General features: G+C 40.2%; 1 protein-coding gene across 2 annotated transcripts; it reads right to left on the bottom strand.

Moving 5' to 3' along the window:
- Positions 1-176: 176 nt before the first annotated feature.
- Positions 177-19,938, bottom strand: LOC148414061 (histone-lysine N-methyltransferase, H3 lysine-36 specific-like). Of its 2 annotated transcripts, none has more exons than XM_088431773.1 (23): positions 19,660-19,938; positions 16,744-17,492; positions 15,226-15,367; positions 14,967-15,139; positions 12,375-13,959; positions 12,163-12,287; positions 10,277-10,508; positions 10,106-10,206; positions 9,543-9,635; positions 9,290-9,469; positions 9,118-9,210; positions 7,402-7,525; positions 7,120-7,320; positions 6,670-6,849; positions 6,353-6,509; positions 5,594-5,799; positions 5,402-5,514; positions 4,396-4,665; positions 4,179-4,295; positions 2,939-3,080; positions 2,754-2,860; positions 2,457-2,655; positions 177-1,333 (listed from the first exon to the last, which is right to left on the bottom strand). In XM_088431773.1, exons 2-23 carry the CDS (start codon positions 17,473-17,475, stop codon positions 603-605), a joined length of 6,003 nt encoding a protein of 2,000 aa, XP_088287899.1. In that variant the 5' UTR covers positions 17,476-17,492; positions 19,660-19,938; the 3' UTR covers positions 177-602. The 2 variants fall into 2 exon arrangements, with proteins under 2 accessions (XP_088287899.1, XP_088287900.1); XM_088431774.1 differs by having other exon boundaries at positions 10,106-10,200.
- Between the last annotated feature and the right edge of the window lie 756 nt (positions 19,939-20,694).

The following is a 20,694-nucleotide window of genomic DNA, read 5'->3' as shown; positions in this document are numbered from 1 at the left end:
AATATACGAGCGACATCTTGCGGAGACCATGGTTTAGTTCGGTTACATACATCCCATCGACGTAGACACAATTTTTTTTTTTTTTTTAATTAAACTTGGGGATTATCATCTGCTGGAAACCGTGGATAAAATTACTGTCTGGGTGCAAATGGAAAAAAAAATCCTTGTCTCATTCAATGACTCCAGTGTGTTTATTTTTGCATTTGGGTCACACACAAAAACAGACGCAAGAACATAAAAATGACGACACGCTTTTTTTTTTTCCCCCATTTTCATTAGAAGACAATATTAAAGACGGTAAAAACAACAAAATGCCCTTGTGATTACAGTTTGGTCACATAGAAAAAAAAAAACTTTTACAGTATATTCAAAAGAAGGTCTTTATAAAAGTCAGATGTAAACAGTGTGTAATAGAATGAAACAAATTTCAACAAAAAATTCAAAAACTGAGTGAATGCACCAATGGGCCTTAGCACCAAAAAGCATCCCGAGCGTCAGTGTTGATGTGTGGGATGAGAAGGCAATATTGTACCAGGCAGAAAGCAATGCTGCATTCGAGTACACGAAGTGACTTCAAGAGTCGCTTGTCAACACCTTCTGCCCTAGTCATCCTCGTCGACATCTTCATTGGCTGCATCTTCCTCAATGTCATCGGCCCAGCTGCTGTAAAAATCTGGCTCCGCCTCCTCTGGGCTTTCTTCGGACAGTGGCTCATCTACTACCTTTATCTTTCCCACGTCATCATCTGCTTCGTCGGCATCATCGTCGTCGTCGTCGTCTTCTTCATCAGCTTCATCGTCGTCATCGTCATCATCATCATCATCATCATCATCGTTATCATCGTCCAGTTCTACTTCTATCCCACACACCTCTCCTTCCTCCATCTCACTATCCTCGCTCTGATCCTTGGAGGACGTCGGGCTGGAAAACGCTTTTTCAGTCCTGTCTGTGAGGTAAGACCCGCTGGAGGGGATGAAGCTTGAGGTAGCCGTCTTTGTGTTTATGTACAGACGAGGAGGAGGAAGAGGAGTAGTGGGAGGAGGAGGCAGGCGAACGGCCGGGCCAGCCCAAGAATCTCCGGATCCCGAAGCAGGTGGTGCAGCAGGCGGCTTGGAGGCACTTGGATCGGGCACGTATTCGCGAATCTCGCCTGGTTCCAAGGGGTCGGGCCCGCACGGGTCGTGCTCGCTGCAGGAGAGCTTGCCATCCAGCTTGGAGATGAAGAGCATGCCATCCAGATGCGCTTTGCAGAAGGAGCTGGGGCACATCTCACAGAAGGACACCGCCTCCAGACCGCAGAGGTCGCACTGGTGCCATGGACACTCCCACCGCCCTGGAAATTAACATTTCAAATTTTTATGTTGCAATAAGGGGAACTCCCGCTCTCAAAAAAAAAACAAAAAAAAACACACACCTAGAGACTGCCTAATTGCTGCTGGTTGCTTTCATTAGCAACAGTGAATCCTGCTCTGATGTTGAAAGGTAAGTGAACTACTGTGTGTATAAACTCAGTTTTACACTCCTAACTATCAAACATTTGTATCAGAGGTGGCCCAACTGTGGCCATGGGATCATTTGCGGCCTACCTTCCCTATTCTATCGGCCCTTGGCATAAAATGAAAAGGACAACTGGGAGAGACATGCTCGCCGAGCAAAAATAAAAATAACAACAACAATAGATTGGTTTATATATCGTTACACTTTGCCAAATATGGAAAAAAAAAAACAAAGAAAAATAATCTGTCAATAATTGAGGAATTAGAATAACATTCTCTAAGAAATGATGGAGGTCTGATTTATGATAGTATCACATTATTGATCCTACTCTGTAAAATTTGACATCTTATGGTGTGCTCTTTTTTTGGTTCCGAATCTGGAAGACAGGAGTGTAGTGATTGTGAATATTCTGGTGATACTCTGCTGTTGGCCATCCCCAAATCTTGAGAAATCATTCAATTTTGGCCTATAACCTTTACCAGAAAGCTGTTACGTAGCAGTTTATCAAGTTAAATAGACAATAACATATTTTAATGTTTTGCTTGTTTGAGTCTAGCCTGTTAATTTTTAAATGGTTCATGAGTCCTTCATTTTTTTTTCCTATATGTGACCCTCAAATGAAAATGTTTGTACACCACTTACCTAAACTACAGCGACCGTGCCTAATTTAAGGTATAAAAGAGCTCTACATATGCCAATGCTTGGGTGAAGAAAACATGTTAATGTTAATATAAAATTTTGTGGTTTCCTGAGTGAATGCTTAACGGACTGCAAATCAAAGTGTTCCGCAAGGTAACAAATAGATAAATTGTCTTTCAAATGTATTTTTTTGCATTCATTTTGGTGTTAACCTCACCAATGAGAGCAAAACGTTTGTGGAAAAAACAACAACCACATAACACATAAGAAGTCCTTGGGAAAAAAACAAATTGCATATTAAAACCCATGTTAAAACTTGCCTGCAGGTCTCTTGGCCAAATTGAGACAATCAGCATGGTAGACCTTCGGACAACCTGGCCTCTTACATGACACGATCTGACCCCCGTCACCGCAGCTGAAACACTCGTCTTCCCTCTCTTTGGTCACCTCTTGCTTGGTCTTCTTCTTCATAGCCCCTCTCTTTTTCCCTTCCTTCATTTTCTCAGCTGGCGGCTGGTTCTGAACAAGACGCAATAACACATATTATTAAGATCGTCTTGCCAAGGCAGGACTCGTTCTTAATTGAGGAGATTTGATATCCAAGTTTAAATTTGTACCTTGGGTCGAACACCAAGGAAGCCGCTGCAGTTGGGTGCTCCGCATTTACAAGCGGTCTTGCCATTGCCAAGACATTCCAGGTTGTAGTTGAAAGTCAGCTCCACACCTAAAAAACAAAACAAAAAACAAACCTATTGACAGTACAATGGTCCATATAGCACAAACTTCTGCAAACGGGATCAACCTTTTGGGATGTCGTGGAGAGCGAAGAGCCCCACGCGGGTGTCCCCGTTCACAGTCCATTTCTGAGTTTCACAATTTGGCTGGCAGCTGTGATTCATGAAGCGAGCTTGGTTCCCTTTGGGTCCTGCATCGATGATGCGGTCCTGGAAGTAAAAAAAAAAACAAAACAAAAAAACCAAACAAAAAAAACCTGCATTATTGAGTCATCTTTCATTACCTATTTATAAGTGTTAACCTGACGACGGGTATGCTGGTGTTGTTTCAGGATCCGAATTGTGTCAACATTATATATACAACATATTACATTTCCATTGAAAATACAGGAAATCAGTTCTCAATTATTTTATATTAACACCCACAAGACATTTTGCGAATCGCCAACTGCTTCAAATAATATCATTTCTCTGAGAATTTTTTATTATTAGACTTCTGGATAAAGTTGTATCATTATTCACATCAAAAGAGTACCGTATTTTCCGCACTATAAAGCACACCGGATTATAAGGCGCACCCTCAATTAATGACATATTTTAAAACCTTTTCCATATATAAGGCGCACCCTCAATTTATTACATATTTGAAAACGTTTTCAATCACAATATAGTCATACTCAAAGTAATAACAATAATAACTCAAATAACAACTAAACTCTCAAGAGCATAATAACTCAAGGCCAATGTGACCAACCAGGTAAAGCTTACTTTATCACTTCATTCCCCATCTACGAATCCCAATCAATATCGATCCATATACTGTATATAAGGCGCACCTGATTATAATGCGCACCATCAGCTTTTTAAAAAAATTAAGGCTTTTAGGTGCGCCTTATAGTGCAGAAAATACGGTACTAATGGAAAAATGTGTTTTTAGATGTATCAATTGCAAATAAAAAATAATTTGGCTATCAAATTAACAATAGACTAACTACAAACATTTTATTGCTGAAAATGGCTAAGTAATTTTAGTAAGCCTTTAAAAAAGGCAAAAAAGGATTAGATCGATTTGCATCCAAAAAAATTACTTACTTAGCGAACGTGCAGTTTGTTTATTCTAGTATGGCAACAAGATAAAAATAAATAAAAGAAAGTATGTTCCCATGGGTCACACTTGGAATCACTACACTAAAGCGTACTGAAATCAATGAAATAAATAAATAAAGCCCAAAATGGAACTCTATTCCTTGGTGTAAATTAAGATTTATACTGTTTGAACCTTTATGGCCGTCCAGATCAGAATCTTACCTTATCTAGTGTCAGCATGTAAAAGTTAAAGATGTCTTTTTCCTGAGCGTGTTTGATCCGGGCTCGACATTCTTCTTCATCTATCACCTCCCCCACATATTCGCTAACGAAAGCTCCCTATGAAGAAGCACATAAGCATATTAAGTTATCAACTCAGACTAAGTAAAAAAAAATAAAATAAAAAATTGTGAGCTGTGGCACTCGATTAAGGTCCCACCTTTTTGATGTCAGACACACTGCGTAAACCCCAGCCACGCGACAGTGTCCTGAATATCTCAACGACAGTGTACTGGCGTTTTGTGAAGGTCTGGTTCTGACAACGCTCGCCGGCGGCGCAGACCTGAGGATGGCACTCGTACAAGAGCATGCGATTTATACACTCGGAATCCACGCCACACGGGTTCTCGTCTGACGCGTTGCAGTTGCAGCGTGGGATCTCAGAGAGGTCAGCTGTGATGATCTGCACCTTCCCAACTGGCTTGTTAAACTAAGAAGCAGAGACAAATGCGTTAAAGGGGCCCTATCGTGAAAAGTTCACTTTTTGAAGCATTTAATCATGCTAGAATGTTGATTTCTCACCCTAAACACCCCCAAAGTGTTATTTTCCTGACTTGAGAAAAACTCATGATGACAGAAGAAATTCATACCTCCCCTACACCACCCCGTACCGCCTGTGCAAGAGTAAATACACTCCGATTTATCCACGTCTTTTCGTTTCAGTTCCGGGGTTGAGGAGAAAGGCTTTGCACCGCGTCGGCCAAGTAAACAGCAACATTTTATTTATTAGTTACATCGTTTTATTGTAGAAAATGCCAAAGTGACAAAAGAGTGTGATTGGGAGCACACAGCCGGATATTCGATGTCAGTCACACGCAGGCAAAACTGTTGTTATGAATAGTGACCAATTTGAAAGGACGAAAATGTGTCAGTGAATGCGATCTATAGACATTGTTTTAAATTGTGATGTCAGTAAAAAACGGGCGTTTTTGGCTCCTTTATTCACTTTGCGACCCTCATGAGGTAAGTGGTCAAGATGATGTCTGGATGGATATATTATGGCTGGCAGTATTTGGACGACAACATAAACAAAACTGTTTTAACATGTAAATTATATGCACATATTAAACTAGGGGACATGTAAAAATATCATTATCTATGTTCTGTAATTTCTATTGAACTGCTGGTAACAAAAAAAAAAAAAAAACACACACACAAAAAAGCACCTTAATATGTTTGTATGGAGGAGGTTTCTTATGAATCTTTTTGTCCTCTTGAAGTTGTCTCTTTTCTTTTTCCGCTTGAAGCTCTTTGAACCTCTCTGCTGCTTCAATCAGGGCTACAGACAAAGACCTTATTTGACTTATATCCAAACAAAACATCTTGTATTTTAGATGAGCATTGTAAGCACACCTTACCCTTTTTGTAAACAACGTCTGCCCCTTTGCCCATTTTCTCAATGTTGTGGGTGTCACCCTCCATGTAGGGAAACACGCGAGCTTGGTAAGTCCATACAAAATCCTTGGAGCCGAAAAACTGCACCGGAAACTCCCCGACTTCATGTTTCATCCTCAAGATGTTATTGGGCACATCTTTGGCCAGGCAGACTTCAGCAGGCCACCACCTACAGAGATTTTATTTAGAAATACATAATCAGCATACATAATACTCAGCCTATTTAAAGTGGATATGCCTAAAATCCTCATTGGCAGTGAATGAATCAATAATAACCTCCAAAATACAAATTTCGGACTATGAATTGCAACTTTTTTTTTTTCATGATTTTTTTTTTCTGCGGATTATAGTCCAATGCGTCTTATCTACGGTTTCTTTTTTACTAGTGTGCATATGTTCAATGTGTCAATCTATGGATCAATTATGAAATAGAACTGAAAAGATGTGAATAAATGACCAAATTTACATATATAGTATTAAAAATATAAAAATTATGTGCACGTTGAATAAGATCTTGGACAAAGGTTTATAATGTTATAGTCTGGTGCGGCCTATCCATGACAAAAATTGTTTTGTTTTGTTTTTATCTTTACTCATTTTTTTGCTACTTTGGCTTGTACAGAGGTTTGAAATGTACACAAATAGATTAGCTCCGTTTTACCAGTAAAAGCTACAACTCGTTCAAAATCTATTCAAACTTTATTCCCAATGATAAACCTTACCGGTAGCGTCCCCATTTGACCCACAGTATGTCCTTAATCCGTGGCTTCTTTCCCGCCTTGCAATCATTACAGAACCAACTGCCTTGAGGCATCTCAATATTGAGACATTCCTGATGAAACGCGGCAGGACAGGCTTCACAGCAGAGAAGGCTGCCTCCTGAAAAAACGTTTGGGGGAGCATTCAAAGCACTGAAGGGTTGATGCATTGTTTTATGTTTGTTTTTTTTTAAATCAAGACTGCTTTTGTGACTACACCACCCGGCAGATCCAAGTTATTCCATAAATACTCGAAAGGAGACTTAAAAAAAAAAAATTACCTTCCGAGCACACAAAGCACCAGCTAACATTGATGTGCTCATGGTTCTTGCAGCCTTTCCGAGGAGTGAAGTGGTTTGGACAGAGAAAACCGTTGTTGGCTAGCACCACGCTGCCGGCTGCCATGCAGTTGTCATTCGCGTGATAAGCAACCGGGCAGCGCACGCAGCGAGCCAAACGTCCTGTAGAACAGCACAAACGTTTTGAATGATTGTTTAATCGTTCTGTTGGAAGCATGTCATAAAACCAATTAAAATATTGATCATTGCTTCCAAAAGCAAAAGCAGCCGTTTGCAAATACCTGTATACAAATTTCATACAAATACCGTAATCAGTCTCCTTTCGTTAAAGTACTATAGAAATCAGATCATATTTACAGTTGAGAGGCTGAAATTCTGAGGCTTTTGACAACCCTAAGTTTTTAAACAATCGATAATCAAAAAGTATCTTACCTTTAGAGCTGCAAGCATTGAGCGGGTTGGCGATGTAACAGGACAGACAGACGTGGAAGGGGCAGCGGAAGCTTTTGTTATGGGGCTGCGTGGCTGAGAAAGCCATGATGCAGTCAGTGTGATAGAACTTCCCGCACAATGGGATGATGCATCGTTTTACGCCGTTACCGGACTTCTTACACACAAAGCATGTGTGAATACCTGAAAGGATATCACAGAAATAATGTGCATTTAAGGTAAAATAAAGGAGTCACGGCCATCGTAGACGGCACTTTTGCTCACCAGAGGTGCACTGCTGGCAGCGAAATTTTCCTTTAGGTGCTGCGGACAAACCAAGACACTGCGGGTGAAAGGCTCCGTAACAGTGGCCGTCACATACAAGAAGGTCCCCTGTTCTCTCACACACCTACACAAAAGCATACTAAAATCAAGTCCAAGCACCTCCACTTCAAGAACAGTTTCTCAATTTTTTATACAAATCAGTATTAGGTAAAGTTCATTTTAGATAAAATCTGAAAATCTGTCATGTTTTTCATTTCCATCTCTTTATGAACTTGTCAACTCTTTCACTGCTGTTAACAGCTTAAGATGTCAAAGATCTATTTTAACTCCTTTGCAGCCATTGATGAGGTGTCAAAGATCCCTTTCAACTGTTCTGGCAGTTGAGTTGAGAAATTAGGACATTTGCTAAAAGTGACAATGCGGGAATAGAAAAAAACAATTAACAGTGAAAAGGCAAATGATGAGCTTTGATTTGCAAAGTACTGTACAAGCAAATGTTTTGAGTCAACAAAATGAATCAGTTTACTTTCGTGGCAGATGACAAGTCAGATAATATTTATTGTTGAGAAGCTGACTGTTAACTCAAATACCTCCACTTTTGTCTGAACTCGTAACAACTTTATTTCGGGCAACAGCCTCCTTCAGGTTCACAACAACTACTTAACTCCATGCTTCCCTAGCACCCTCTCCACATACCAAGAGCAACACTGCCCTCTAGCAGTATGGCATGTGAATTTGGTTCTTCAAATTAAACAACATGGACATCCGAGCATTTGGACAAATTTCATGAAGTGTCTTAATCAATTACCTAGAATATTTATCCATTACTTGTCAATGAATCATTCTACCTCTCATTCTGAATCAATATGTACAGTATGCGTTGAGGCAGCTCAGCTGAAGTCAACTGGGATAGGCACCAGCAAGCCTGCGACCCTTGTGAGGATAAGCGGCTGTAGAAAATGAATGGATGGAATGTATTGTTGGATAAATATGCTAATCAATTATCAACCATGCCAATAAGGTATTAATCACGGTCCAATAAATTTATTATTCACTTATGTTAAATAAATGTTACTCTTCCATCAATATGCTTTCTTCCAGTTGATTTGTGTTTGTTGATTCATACATGTGATTATACATTTGTCACTGATTTAGAATGTGTTACAGTTTATTTACACATATATCTCATATCTCTTATGTTATGTTAGTGATGATTGTTGAGATCATTTCAGAGGGCAGTCATCAACAGCACTGTTGGGAAATAGCAACATGTCCAATGCCCAGAGTCACACAAGGGCCCTTCTGGAAGAGGAAGTTGTGTTCTAGGAATTGTTAGCAGTTGCAGCCTGTTTGATTTACTGAGATAGTTGCTGCATATTATATTGTGCCACACTCACATGTGCTTATCTTTCCAAACACAGTCGCACATGTCGAAACAAACGTGCATATCATACTTTTGGGTTCTGGCCACAACGCCACCCTGTGCACTTTTGCCCTTTAAGGCCGGAACCTTCATGTAACTTAGGGACCTCTAAAATAATAAAGGAAGAAGACAAGAGGGATGGGCCTCAGAGCGCGACAGAACTGCAGCCTTTGTGGCCCTGAATCGTTCTCCTCATGCATGAGCTGAAATATGCCTTCTCTCTTGCTTTGTGAGCCATTGGTTTTTACAAATGTCTACTCAGTAAACCTGACAGGTATAGAGCACCATCTCACCTGGCAGACATTCTCCTTAAAGGAAGCAGCACCGATTTTCCCTTTAACATCCACTTGAGAAGTTGGGCTGTCCATTAAACTGTCATCAAACACCTACAATGATTATGATACACAATGGTCAATAATAGAGAACATTCTATTTTGGACAGCATAAATGACACAATGTGATCACCTCTGATTTGGGGGTTTCAGGGTCTGTGTTAAGTTTTTGCTCAGTGACGCAGGGGATCCACTTGGGCTTCTGCTCAGGGGACTTGGTTGGGGTGACAACATCTTCAGTTTCGGAGGGTTGGGGGCTAGTAACCGCAACAGATGTGCTGGGAGCCACTTTCTCTTTGTTTACAGGTGCAAGCTGTTCAGAAAAAAATAAATATTGTAATCAAAATCACAACGAATTTGGTAGTTTGGTAGTGACAAATACTGACCGTAGGTTCCTGATGTTTGAGTTTCTGAGATATTACAGTTTTCTTGTCCAACACGTTTACTTCAGAGAAAACTTTTGCAGGGTACTTTGGCCCCTGGGTGAAAAGACAGTACTATTTAAAAACTTCACACAATTAAACGTCAAAGGATAGTCTTGGCCATAAAAAAATAATACAGTCACATCATCCTCTGCGTGCCACATGAATTTTGGTTCAAAAATTAAGTTCGTTGACCTTTAGTCATTTCTGTGTTAAAAAAAAAGACGTGAAAATACATAGCTGGGATTGAATGTTGAGGCTCTTGAAAGACATAAAAATACATCCTTGGCAAGTCATGATTTAAAAATGATCATCAATGGCAGAATTCTCTGATCAATGTAATAAAGTAGACAAGTGTGGGTGCCAAGCAATAAATAACTAAATTACTGGGGTCCGCTGATGCGCAAGCTGCTTGCACAACTAAACACAAAGACACTATACCACATTTCTTTTTAATGATCTGACTCCCAGTAGTAGCTTTAATCAGAGTTGTGTCTATGAATGCACAAAGACCAACTACTACTTACCTCATTCTTTGGCAAGACCAACATTTCTTTTTCAATGGTGCAATCCAAAACCTTATGCGAGAGCTTCCGTGACCTTTTTCTTTCTGCTGTTGAATCTGTAACTAGGAGGAAAATGATATCATCATGTCATACCCAGAAATGACACAAGCGATTACTGAAATACGACAATACCAGAATTTGGAGGAAGATCATCTTCTTCAGCTGTGACTGTGTCATGAGAAGTTTGACTTGGGGCTGATGAGGTAGGGGGCTTTTCAGAAGGGCATTGATTCTGAGATTGATCATGTGACTCTGCAGCTGGAGATGTAGGGGGCGCTGTGGAGACTGATGTTGAGGAAAGTGTCTCTGATAGGTTGCTGACATCCAAGACTTGCCACACATTTTCACTGGTATCACTAAAACCCTGAGAGGCATATAAAACAAGGTATGATTATGGCCTTATTTATTTAATTACTGCAAGCTAGACTGAAAACAAGATTTGACATGCTGATGAACAGGTGTCTTATGTAAACACATTTTTCATTACTATGACTTAAGTTATTTAATGCAAAATATTTTACTGCGAAAAAGAAATTTGTTTTGCAATGTAGAATTTATCTTTATGAAGACCGTTGACATATAATGCCGTCAACTTAAATCCAACGCAATCGACGTCAATAGCAATCAATTGATTTTTTTACTTAAACGCATATGGGGACAGAAGAGTCTTGGCCAACTGTATTTTGATCATTAAACCAAGAATGTTAAAAAAAAAAAAAAAAAAGAAAAACTATGGCCAGTAGATAGGACGATTTTGGATGAGATGAGTGATACGATGAGTGAGATAAGTGATGTGTACAAGATGGCCTACCACTGGAAGTGCAACCATTTCAAGTAGCCTGTGAATCATTAAATCATTGTTTATTAAAACTACTTTAATGTATACCACTGGAGAAAAAAAAGTGATTATTTAAATTTAAGTGAAAGTGATGTTGTGATATATGTATGCAGACACACACACACACAACTAAATGCTAAAACTACTGCCAAATACAGGGCAAATAGCTTATAGGTTTTGGTGATTCCTTGCATATTTTCAATGTTGTTAGTTTTTTTTTTTTTTTTTTTTAAAGAAGAAACACTTCAGATGTTTGAAGCGTCATTAAGGGGAAAAAAAAAAGCTTCGGTTACTGTTGTTTATAAAATTCATGCTTGCACAAAAAAAAAAAAAATGGTTTCAATTTTGGAGGTCCAAAATAGGTTATTTGGTTGAAAGCAACTTACGTTTTACTGCTGATTACTAAAAACATGGAATAAGGATGATTTTTTTTTTTTTGCGAGAGGAAGGAAGAGTCACACTTTTGGTAGTTTATGTGTTTGCATAGTCAAAAAAAAAAAAAAAAAACAACAACAATGTGAGCATTGAAAAATCAGTCAGGATGTTTTAAATTGGGTGGTTCTCTTTTTTTAATGGCTGCCATTTAAATACCGTAATTTCACAAATATATGATGCACTTTTTCCCCCAAAAAGTATAGGCGCGTCCAACAAACAGTAACTTAAAGATTCAAAAACATGTTTATACAACATTTTACAAAGATTGCATCCGTCAGCCATACCAGCTGAGTTATGACATACAGATGTGCATTTCTACATCGGACTTATTCTTACTTATAGGAATTACAGTAATGGGATGAGCTAGAGTAGACAGTCAACCTCGGCTAACACTAGCAGCTTGTTAGCTGCAACTAATGCATTATTTATAATAAAAGAAGCGAGCAGACTGAACTAGCGTCTGAGAATAACAAAGACGTGATTCGTTCTATTTTGCTTAAGTTTTTACATCGTCGCCAAAGTGTTGGTGCGCACTATACACGGAACCATAGAAAAGACCAGAATTTGACCACCAAATTCAAGGTGCGTCCTATACACGGGAGTGTCCTATATTTGGAGAAATATGGGAATTAATTGGATTTTATTTATTTGATGGCAGCATCAATGCCTACACAGAATCGTTCAAGAGAAAATTCCTTTGTTCTGATTTTGGTGTACTTAATTAGAGTGCAGGTAGCTGTGTTACCGTCTCAGATGAGTCCAAGCTGTGTTTTGTGGATTTCTTTTTTGGGGCGAATATTTGCTCATATTCCTCTATAGACTGCAGAAGTCTTTTAGTGGGTTTCCGGTTGCGTTTGTTTTCACAGTGACCTGGGTGAACACAAAAATTTTCTTGGAGTCATTTTTTAAATTTTTTTTATCAATAGTGTGGTCAAACAGCAGTGGTTTGAAGCTTACCGGCTGCGCTGTTTTCCTCTGACAATGAGTACTCAACATCTTTGATAGTGCATGAGCCGTTGATTTCGTTCTCCTCGACTATCTGCCAGCGCTTCTTTGGGGCAATTGGAGAATCGGAGTGCCTGTCGAGGTAAGCGGCAGCAGGATCACAAAGAATGGGATGATCTGATTCGGCTAAATCTGAATGGCCACTGACAAACTCTCTCCCGAAAGCCAAATCGGCCATGGTGGAGGAAAGAGAAGACTGTGGTTTCAGTTTGGCAGGAACTTTCTGTTTTCGCCGTTGTTTGTCAGAGTTCTCAATGTGTGACTGGACGTTTTCACAGTGGTTGTTTTCTGCGGACATATACGCTTTAGTTGAGAATTTTTCTGTCTTTGTTGTAACTTTGTGGCCCAAAGTGCCAGAGGACCCCCTCGGTGGACACCTAGATGAAGTTGAAGGTATGACTAAAGGCTCCTCCATGATCAGCAGCGGTGATGGCGGGATAACCAGGGGCCTCCCCTCCTTTGCTCGAGTGTCGTGAAGGTCTTTGAGCAGCATGAGGAAAGTACTGAATTTCAAATTAGAATCGGGCCGAAATGAGGCCACCTGAGAGTCGCCGTTCTTGTCAACCAGAGACTTAAAGGTGACTTCCTTCACATCCAGGAATGCATCCATGGGACACAGTGATGAAGAGGGGGAAGAGGAGGAAGACGATGACACGTTCGGGCTAACATTCTCTGTCTTGGTTTGAAGAGTTTTAGTAAAGCAATCCCTTTGGTCCACACTAGGAGACTTTATTAATGTGCCAACACTGTTTTTGTTCTTGTCAGGCTTCTTTGTATGCTTCTTTGGAGTGCTGTGATTTACACAAGGGGACACATCTGGGATTGATTCCCAATGAGGAGAAGTTTCATTTTTTAACAAAACTGCGGGTTTGCTTGGACAACAATCATCAGTGTGGGTTGAGGTCCGGCTGGCGCCTAGTACATCTCGGAGAACAAACTCTTCCTCAGATTTCATGGCTATTGTCTTGAGATGATGACCGCCAACCAGACTGTGTAAACTTTCTTCATTGTCCCCTAATCTTGGATTTTTACAGTCCAAAATGTCCAATAAAGAGCTACCAGAATTATGGTCTGTGGAGTCGCTGTCCAGTTCCTGTAATAGAGAGCTTGTTGGACGCTTTGGACAATGTAACAAAGGAACAGTGTCCAGATCGACATATGGCGAGTCTTCTGGTTTTTTTTTCAGTGCACAGCTTGTTGTACGGAGATTCAGTGTGTCATCGCCGCCTGATGATGCCGTTGACCCACTGATAATGTGCCCAAATATGTCCGAGAGACATTTCTTTTTCTTTTTGTAAGTTCCGTTCTGATTGGACAGTGTTGTTGTTGAGTTTTTGACGATGTGTCGCCCAGTGCTTCTGGGAACAGACGTGAGTTGACCAGAATGTTCATAGAAAGTGGGGGTCTCCTGAGATGGGTTGTGGACGGACTCCTCTCCAGCTGCTGGCAAACATTCAACATTCCCTTGTTGTATGGACAGCATATGCTCGGCTTCCATCACACTGAGTCCCCATGCAGACTGCAAACTTTTGGGTACCTGCAAAAAGTTAAAAAAATATTACATAGAGCCTTCTATGAAAATAGAGAATTCCTCTGTCTCAAATGTGTGACAACTAAAGGAAACACATAACAAATGTTTACATTTGACGATGAACTCGTTCAGACGTAAGTCATTTCTTAGACATTGATGTCATGATGAAATGAAAGGTTTCGACGTTCATCCAGATACTATTTATTTATTCATACAGAAAACTAATTTGAGACCCTCCTTCACCCCATTACAGTATTTAAATAAATAAATTAAAAAAATACTACCTGAGACTCAATATGTGGACTCTATAAGGACGTATAAATACATCTTTGGGATCTAACGAATTAAAACAAGGTAATAACATTTTTTTTTTTTTTTTTAATCGGAAACAAAAAATCTTATTTGTCGTATTTCAATTATATACATTGGCCAGGGTGATTATTGGTGCTAATATTAGGCATTTTGGTGAATATTCAGTATTGGCTTTTACTCATTTATTAATTTTGGATTTTTTTTTTTTAAAGAGATGCGACTGACCATAGAAACCTGGTGTTACTTTTGTTATGGTTTGCAATTAAAACAAAGATTTTACATGAAAGATGAATATTTGAGTGTAGAAATTTAAGAAAAAAAGGAGAAACAAAACAGTCAGTTGGGGCATAATCATAACTTGAAGGGGAAGTCGTGTCAAAAATTCAGTTGAAAATACTGTGTTCAATTCGACCAGACTAATTTAATCACAACATTCCGTTGAATATTGTGTTCATGCAATCCAGATTAAGCAGCAAAATACACTATTGTAGTTTGCTACTTGGTGTTGACTGAAAATCACATCATGGATGTTCAGAGCAAAAGTTACGACCACTCATGGCTCAGTTTGTGTATGCCAAGTGTCCTCAGAATTTTTTTTTTTCATCAATTCAAAAAAATGCCTCAGCTTATAAAAATGGGACAAAACACGCAAAGCTTAAAACCTAAGAAATGATCTTCTTTTCATGTAACTAAAGTATTACCAAGTACTTGTAGTCTTTCTCCTTTTGCTTTCCTCTCGGCCTAATCATGGGCAGGTCATCAAACTGATAGCCTCCTTTGAAAGGAAAAACGGCATTTCCAGGGACCCAGGCGCACTCGGCCATCTCGCCAATCGTCTCCAGGAAGTACATGCGACATGGGCGGGGACTGGGAACTGGAACAGAACAAACACAGTGGGAATATTCACCTTAAAATTACAATTGTGTTATACACGGTGGGCCACCGTCAGGCAGCTCTTACATTTCATCTTGGTGTGGAGGCCCAACTGAGGGTCACAGAGAACTTGACAGGGCCACCAGGGCCGCCGGTTGAACTTCGCCCACACCAAGTCGCCTTCCACGTGCTGCACTGATGGAGGAGGCCTTGTTTTTGGACTTTTGGACTAAGAGAGGAAATTTAACCAGTCATTTAAAATGTATTTATGAAATAGATGAAAGCTCACATGTGGCTTAGACAAACATTGGCCATTACGCATTACAAGATAGGTCACAAAAATTCTAGGCTGATGTCATGAAAGGAAAACTGAGTTTTTAATCGAAAATGCAAGTTTTCCCCTTCAGAGTCAGGCCTTGTGAGTAGGAATGTTGCTCCATTTCGACCATATATTCACTATAGAGGCACTTATTTGACTTTACATATGGTGGTCATGCAAGAGTCTTGCTTCCCCGATCATTGAAGCAAATGTTGTCTGTTAATGCACTTTTGTTTCTTTGAATTTGATATTAATAACAGTCAAATGCCTAGTAGAACAAGCTGACCTGAGAAGTACATATGTTCATGCATTAGGAGTAGTGTTGCCACCCTGCATACTGAAGAAATTAACAAAAACAGTCACATATAAGTTGGAAGGCCTTATTAAATTAGAAGGGTCAGAGGTCAACAGCCTCTGAGAGGCCGGTCACAAAATGGACACCAAGCGCTGTGTTAAGGTAGCTGTAGCAACTGTAGTAATAAGTAAGGCAGGAAGCTGTGGATAGGATGGTCTTGCTGGTCATAATCTTGAGCCAATTTCAATGTATTCCTGGGTCTTTTTTTTTTTTTGAGTAACACATTGTTGATACGCCTATGTTTACACTGACTAAACAAATCTGTGCCTTGCATGATTACATTTTTTTTTAATCCACAAGCATAATCAGCAGGCAGTGGCCAAAAGTACCAGTAAATTAAAGGCATACTAATCTTATTTAGCCATTTTCAGCATCATATCAATATCTATTACAGTGCATTATTCTCCTACTGTCAAGTGGCAATTGCATTTATGTGCTCAGGGCAAAAATAACCACAAGTCACAAATTGTTTGTTTTTTGGGTTTAATCATGTGCTGAACCATCATTTGTTGTTAGCTGAGACCTGAGAACACGTGGTGTCATTTGCAGTTGACACCAAGCCGAATTTGCGTTTTTAAAAGGTATTAATTGTAGGGGTGTCCCGATGTGAAATTGATATTGGATATTGTTATCACCACCCCCTTTTTATCAGCATCTTTTTTTCAATTTTAGATTAACCTGTAACCTGTATAAATGCTGTAGAAGTAGTAATAGTTGTTGAAAATTGATTTTTTTCTTGTGTTCATGTAGTTATATATAGTTTAGTTATATATATAGTCATTATGGTTTTAGATATACATTTTTTATAAATAATAATATTATTTATGGAGGCGCAAAAGGTGTTCTCTTTCGTAGAGAGGGCTATGCAAAATATTATTGAGAAGCACTGACATAGATTAAAGGTTTTCTCCCTCCAGTGTTTACAACTCACATCAGCATTGCTTCCAGATGGTGAAATAAGCCCAGGATCAGTAGAATCAAGTTCCCCGTCACTTTCCGATGCCTCGTCCATGCTCCACCTGTCTCTCGTGACGATGTCTGGCAGTGCGCTGGGGCTCAGAGTAGGGTTGAGTTCTGATATAGTTTTCGACATCAAGTTAAAAACCGTAGGTTTGTAGGTCCTTTTGTCTGTGCCTGAAAGGTTTGAGGCTTCCCAGGTCTGGTGATAGGAGTTGAAGGCCTCACTCTGTTTGTACGCAGCATAATCGTGCTGCTGCTGCTTTGTGTCATTGCTGTCAAAAAACGTAGTGCCAAAATGCAGGTAGCCATTGGAGGTGGGAGAATACTCGAGACTGTCTGGACTGTGAAGGGGGAAGCCGTTCCTGTTGAAGGGTGCCAGAGATTCAAATGATGTGCTATCGCTGCATGGCGAGGGAGGCAGAAGGACAGATGGTGGCGCAAACTCATCTTCACCCCCAATTGGGCTTGTTGACATTGAGCGGTTCCCAACATGGAGGTCAACATTCTTGACCACAGTGCTTAAGTCTCGCAGCGTCTTCAATGGGACGTAACAGTTGGACGCCGACGGCTGCTCCAAACCGAGCTTGGCCGTGCCGCACTGCCTCCTGTAGGAGGCTCCCACGAAGCCATTGCGGGGCCTCGGCTCCGGTGGGCTTGTTGAACCGAACGCTGAGCAGAAAGCCGGTCTGTATGACTGACTCATGTTGTCATGGCTCGCCCCTGTCGAGGTGAAAAAACAACGGGCAGGTTTAATTGCCCTTGTCACTAAAATTCTTTGAAATGTTTGAAACATTATGCCATAAAAACATTGATGGCATTTATTAGGATTTTTGTCTCCAACTGAGCTATTTAAAGTTTCATTTGTTTCTTTTTTTGTTTTCTTTTGTTTCAATATTTGTATGGCTACTTTCAGATCTATTGATCATGATATCATACAGTCTGCCCTGTTCAGAGATTCTGAGGTTGAATTTTAGCTCAGGCACTCCTGTGTGGCATGTACACGTTTTCGTTGTGACTGTACTTCATCACTTCTTGTTGACTAATAATGAAATCACATGTGCTCAGGTAACAACCATTGACAACTCAGCCTTTGACTGTCACATGACTAAACTCTGAAAAGAAGTTAAACATGATTGGTCGTTACCTGAGCAATGAGCATATATGTGATGTCATTTTCCGTCATCAAATATTGTCAAATTATAGAGAAATATTTATTTTTTAGTGCTAAAATTGAGTAAGTAGCTCGGTAAAGGAAAAGTTAACCCAAATGTTTTTGTTTATTTATCTCACCATCAATGTTATTTGCATTCCTACTTGTCTAAACACAGCATTCTGATTAATATTATTTTGTATGACATGAAGTAAGCAGCAAAATCCACCTGTTTTTACCCAACAAAGGGACGGCCAATTGTCACTGGCTCTCACACAAAAATAACATCACAGTTGCTTAGGTAACAACCAATCATAGCTCACCAATTCTCTGAGGTCATGTGGAGCTAAAAAACTGAGCCCAAATCTCGGCTCATTTGTTACCTTAACTCTGAGTGACAGATTAAATTTTGACAGAAAGTGGCAAAATAGCTGAACCGTGATTGGTTGTTACCTGAGCTCTGAGCAACTCCGATGTTATTTTCAGTTGACAGAATGATACAAAATGGCTGCCTCCTGAGATGAAAGAAAATTGTTGCATAGCTCATATTTTACTTGCACAGTATCAATCAGAATGATTATGTTTGGACTAGTAGGTGCACATAGAACATCAAATTGCAAAGAACATTTTTAGACTGACTTAAAAGGAAGTGTGTGTAATTTTTCACATGCGCCGTGGGAGCTTTAGAGGCATTACGGTAAACGCAGCAATACACAGTCCTCCTCCGACCGTCCGGAGGAGTGCCACCCCCTCATGTAATATAATTGAATGATAACTAGACCTACGATTATATTTAAAATAGGGGTCACCTACTCCGCTTCTCGAGGGCACCTATCCAGCGTTTTTTCAGTGTAACCCTCCTCCGCTGCACCTGATTCATATGATGAGCTCATCAGGAAGCTCTGCAGGAGCACAATAACAATCATGATAATATGAATCAGGTGCTGCGGAGGAGGGTTACACTGAAAAAATGCTTTCTTGGTGCCCTCGAAGACCAGAGTTGGTGACCCCTGATTTAAAACATATTGCTGGTTGTTAAGAGCATTTATTTGAGTTTTTTAAATTGATAACAATTGCATTTACTAATGTTTAATGAAATTGCTCTAAATCCTACATATTGTTGCTTTATGCTCATAAAAGAAAGTAGAAGAAAGATTTGTTTACAATTTATCATTATTGTGTTAAATTAAATGTTATATATCAGAAGTGCTACAGACATTGAGACTTAATATCTGTGAATAATCCAAGAGTAAATACTCATATTTGTAAATCTGTAAACAAAGTGGTATAGAACATCCTTAATCTTGTTTGTTAGATTAGTTAAAAATGATTCCAGGTGGGTATACGGTAGAAAATGGCTGTCCATTTGCGACAAGTCTGGATTGTACCCCACCTCTAGTAGAAAACTGTGTAGAAAAAGTATTAACTTTACCATCAACGAATTTGCTTTGATATCTATAATCCCACTCCTGATTTCGTCTAGAGTTGTCATTACATGATCCCTACAAAGTAGGCGGGTCACAAGAAAACCCAACTTCTGCGTGACACATTTCATTCATAAAAACCCAGCACGATAATACTACTTGGGTTGACTGCCATTGCTATGGCGGAGCAGTCAATGGAGGAGGTTGTGCAGGAAGGAGGTGGTGACACAAACACAGACATGAGGAAGCATACAAAACAACTTACAAAAAAAAATCAAGCACGCGTGGAAGCGAGGAGGAAAGAAAAACTCACCATGTGCTGCTCGCTCACTATGAAAGCTCCAACGGATGCGTGATTATGAGGCACAAAGCGAAGTGTTCGTGCGCAGATGTGCACGATCCCAGCAGCGGTCCACGAGTAGGCCGAAGCAAGGCGCTCATCCTCTGCACCGGCGGCGGCCCTCTCCGCGAACTGCCACTGGAGGAGAAACACAAAGTAGCACTTGTGACAAACACAAAGCCAGCTCCATTACGACTAGCTCCTGTGGTTTCCCCCCCGACTTGTGGCACTCCTGTGAGCTTATTGACTACATGATCCCCTTCACCACCCCACTCGCCTGGTTGGCCTCCGGTTGGTGTTCAAACAAGCCCCGGAGAGCGAGCGAGTGTTACTGGTAAGGCGCAGCCAATCGGCACCGCCACCCAACCCCCCAGTCAGAGTCACCCAGGCCGTGACATTCAAGCCTCCCCAAGCGCGCACGCGCACCAACACGAAATATTATGACACAAGACCAAGATATGACTCAATAAACTAACTCATAAATGAACCATTTAAACCCAACGCGTTAGTCTAACAAAGGGCCCGTGTGATTTACAAAATAAACGGCGGCCATGTTGCTTTCAGAGCCTGGCGAGAAGCTGAGCTAGGCCGCTCGGTTAAAAAAAAAAAAAAAACGCGACAAAAAATAAGACAGCTCATGAAGAGTTATCTTTCACTCCCAGTAAGCACATTCGTCTTCCGGTTTAGCTTCACTTACAAGTAAAGGCCCGTGGGCGCAGCTTCTAGGTTTGCAGTACCAAAAATAAAACAAAAACAAAAAAACCTGCGGGCCACAAGGCGAGACAAAAGGCAGCCCCGACTGCCGTGCACAGCGAAATGGACTTACCTTGCATTAAATTTGAGGTTTTACTCCCCCGTTTTAGTCACACGTCTTGCTTAAGTTGGAAGAATCACCTGGAAACAAAAATATTGCCCTCCTCGCTCCAACGCCGTTTTAACACGTAATGTCACACTTTTTACAAATAAAAAAAATGTACCGCAAGCGTATAGCTGCTAAACTATGACAAA

The sequence above is a fragment of the Hippichthys cyanospilos genome, chromosome 13 (genome assembly GCF_059441005.1).
Source record: "Hippichthys cyanospilos isolate Australia breed blue-spotted pipefish chromosome 13, RoL_Hcya_1.0, whole genome shotgun sequence".
Lineage (NCBI taxonomy): Eukaryota > Metazoa > Chordata > Actinopteri > Syngnathiformes > Syngnathidae > Hippichthys > Hippichthys cyanospilos.
Note: the sequence above shows the minus strand (reverse complement) of the source record. Positions and strands in the feature narration are given on the sequence as shown.

Bases quoted from the DNA above. Each gene is read 5' to 3' on its own strand.
- LOC148414061 (XM_088431773.1), bottom strand. From the start codon at position 17,475: ATGAGTCAGTCATACAGACCGGCTTTCTGCTCAGCGTTCGGTTCAACA. The intron at 15,140-15,225 runs GTAAGAGCTGCC...GTTCTGTTCCAG, and splicing joins CCTCCACACCAAGATGAAAT to TTCCCAGTCCCCGCCCATGT. The intron at 6,850-7,119 runs GTAAGATACTTT...GCTGTTCTACAG, and splicing joins CAATGCTTGCAGCTCTAAAG to GACGTTTGGCTCGCTGCGTG.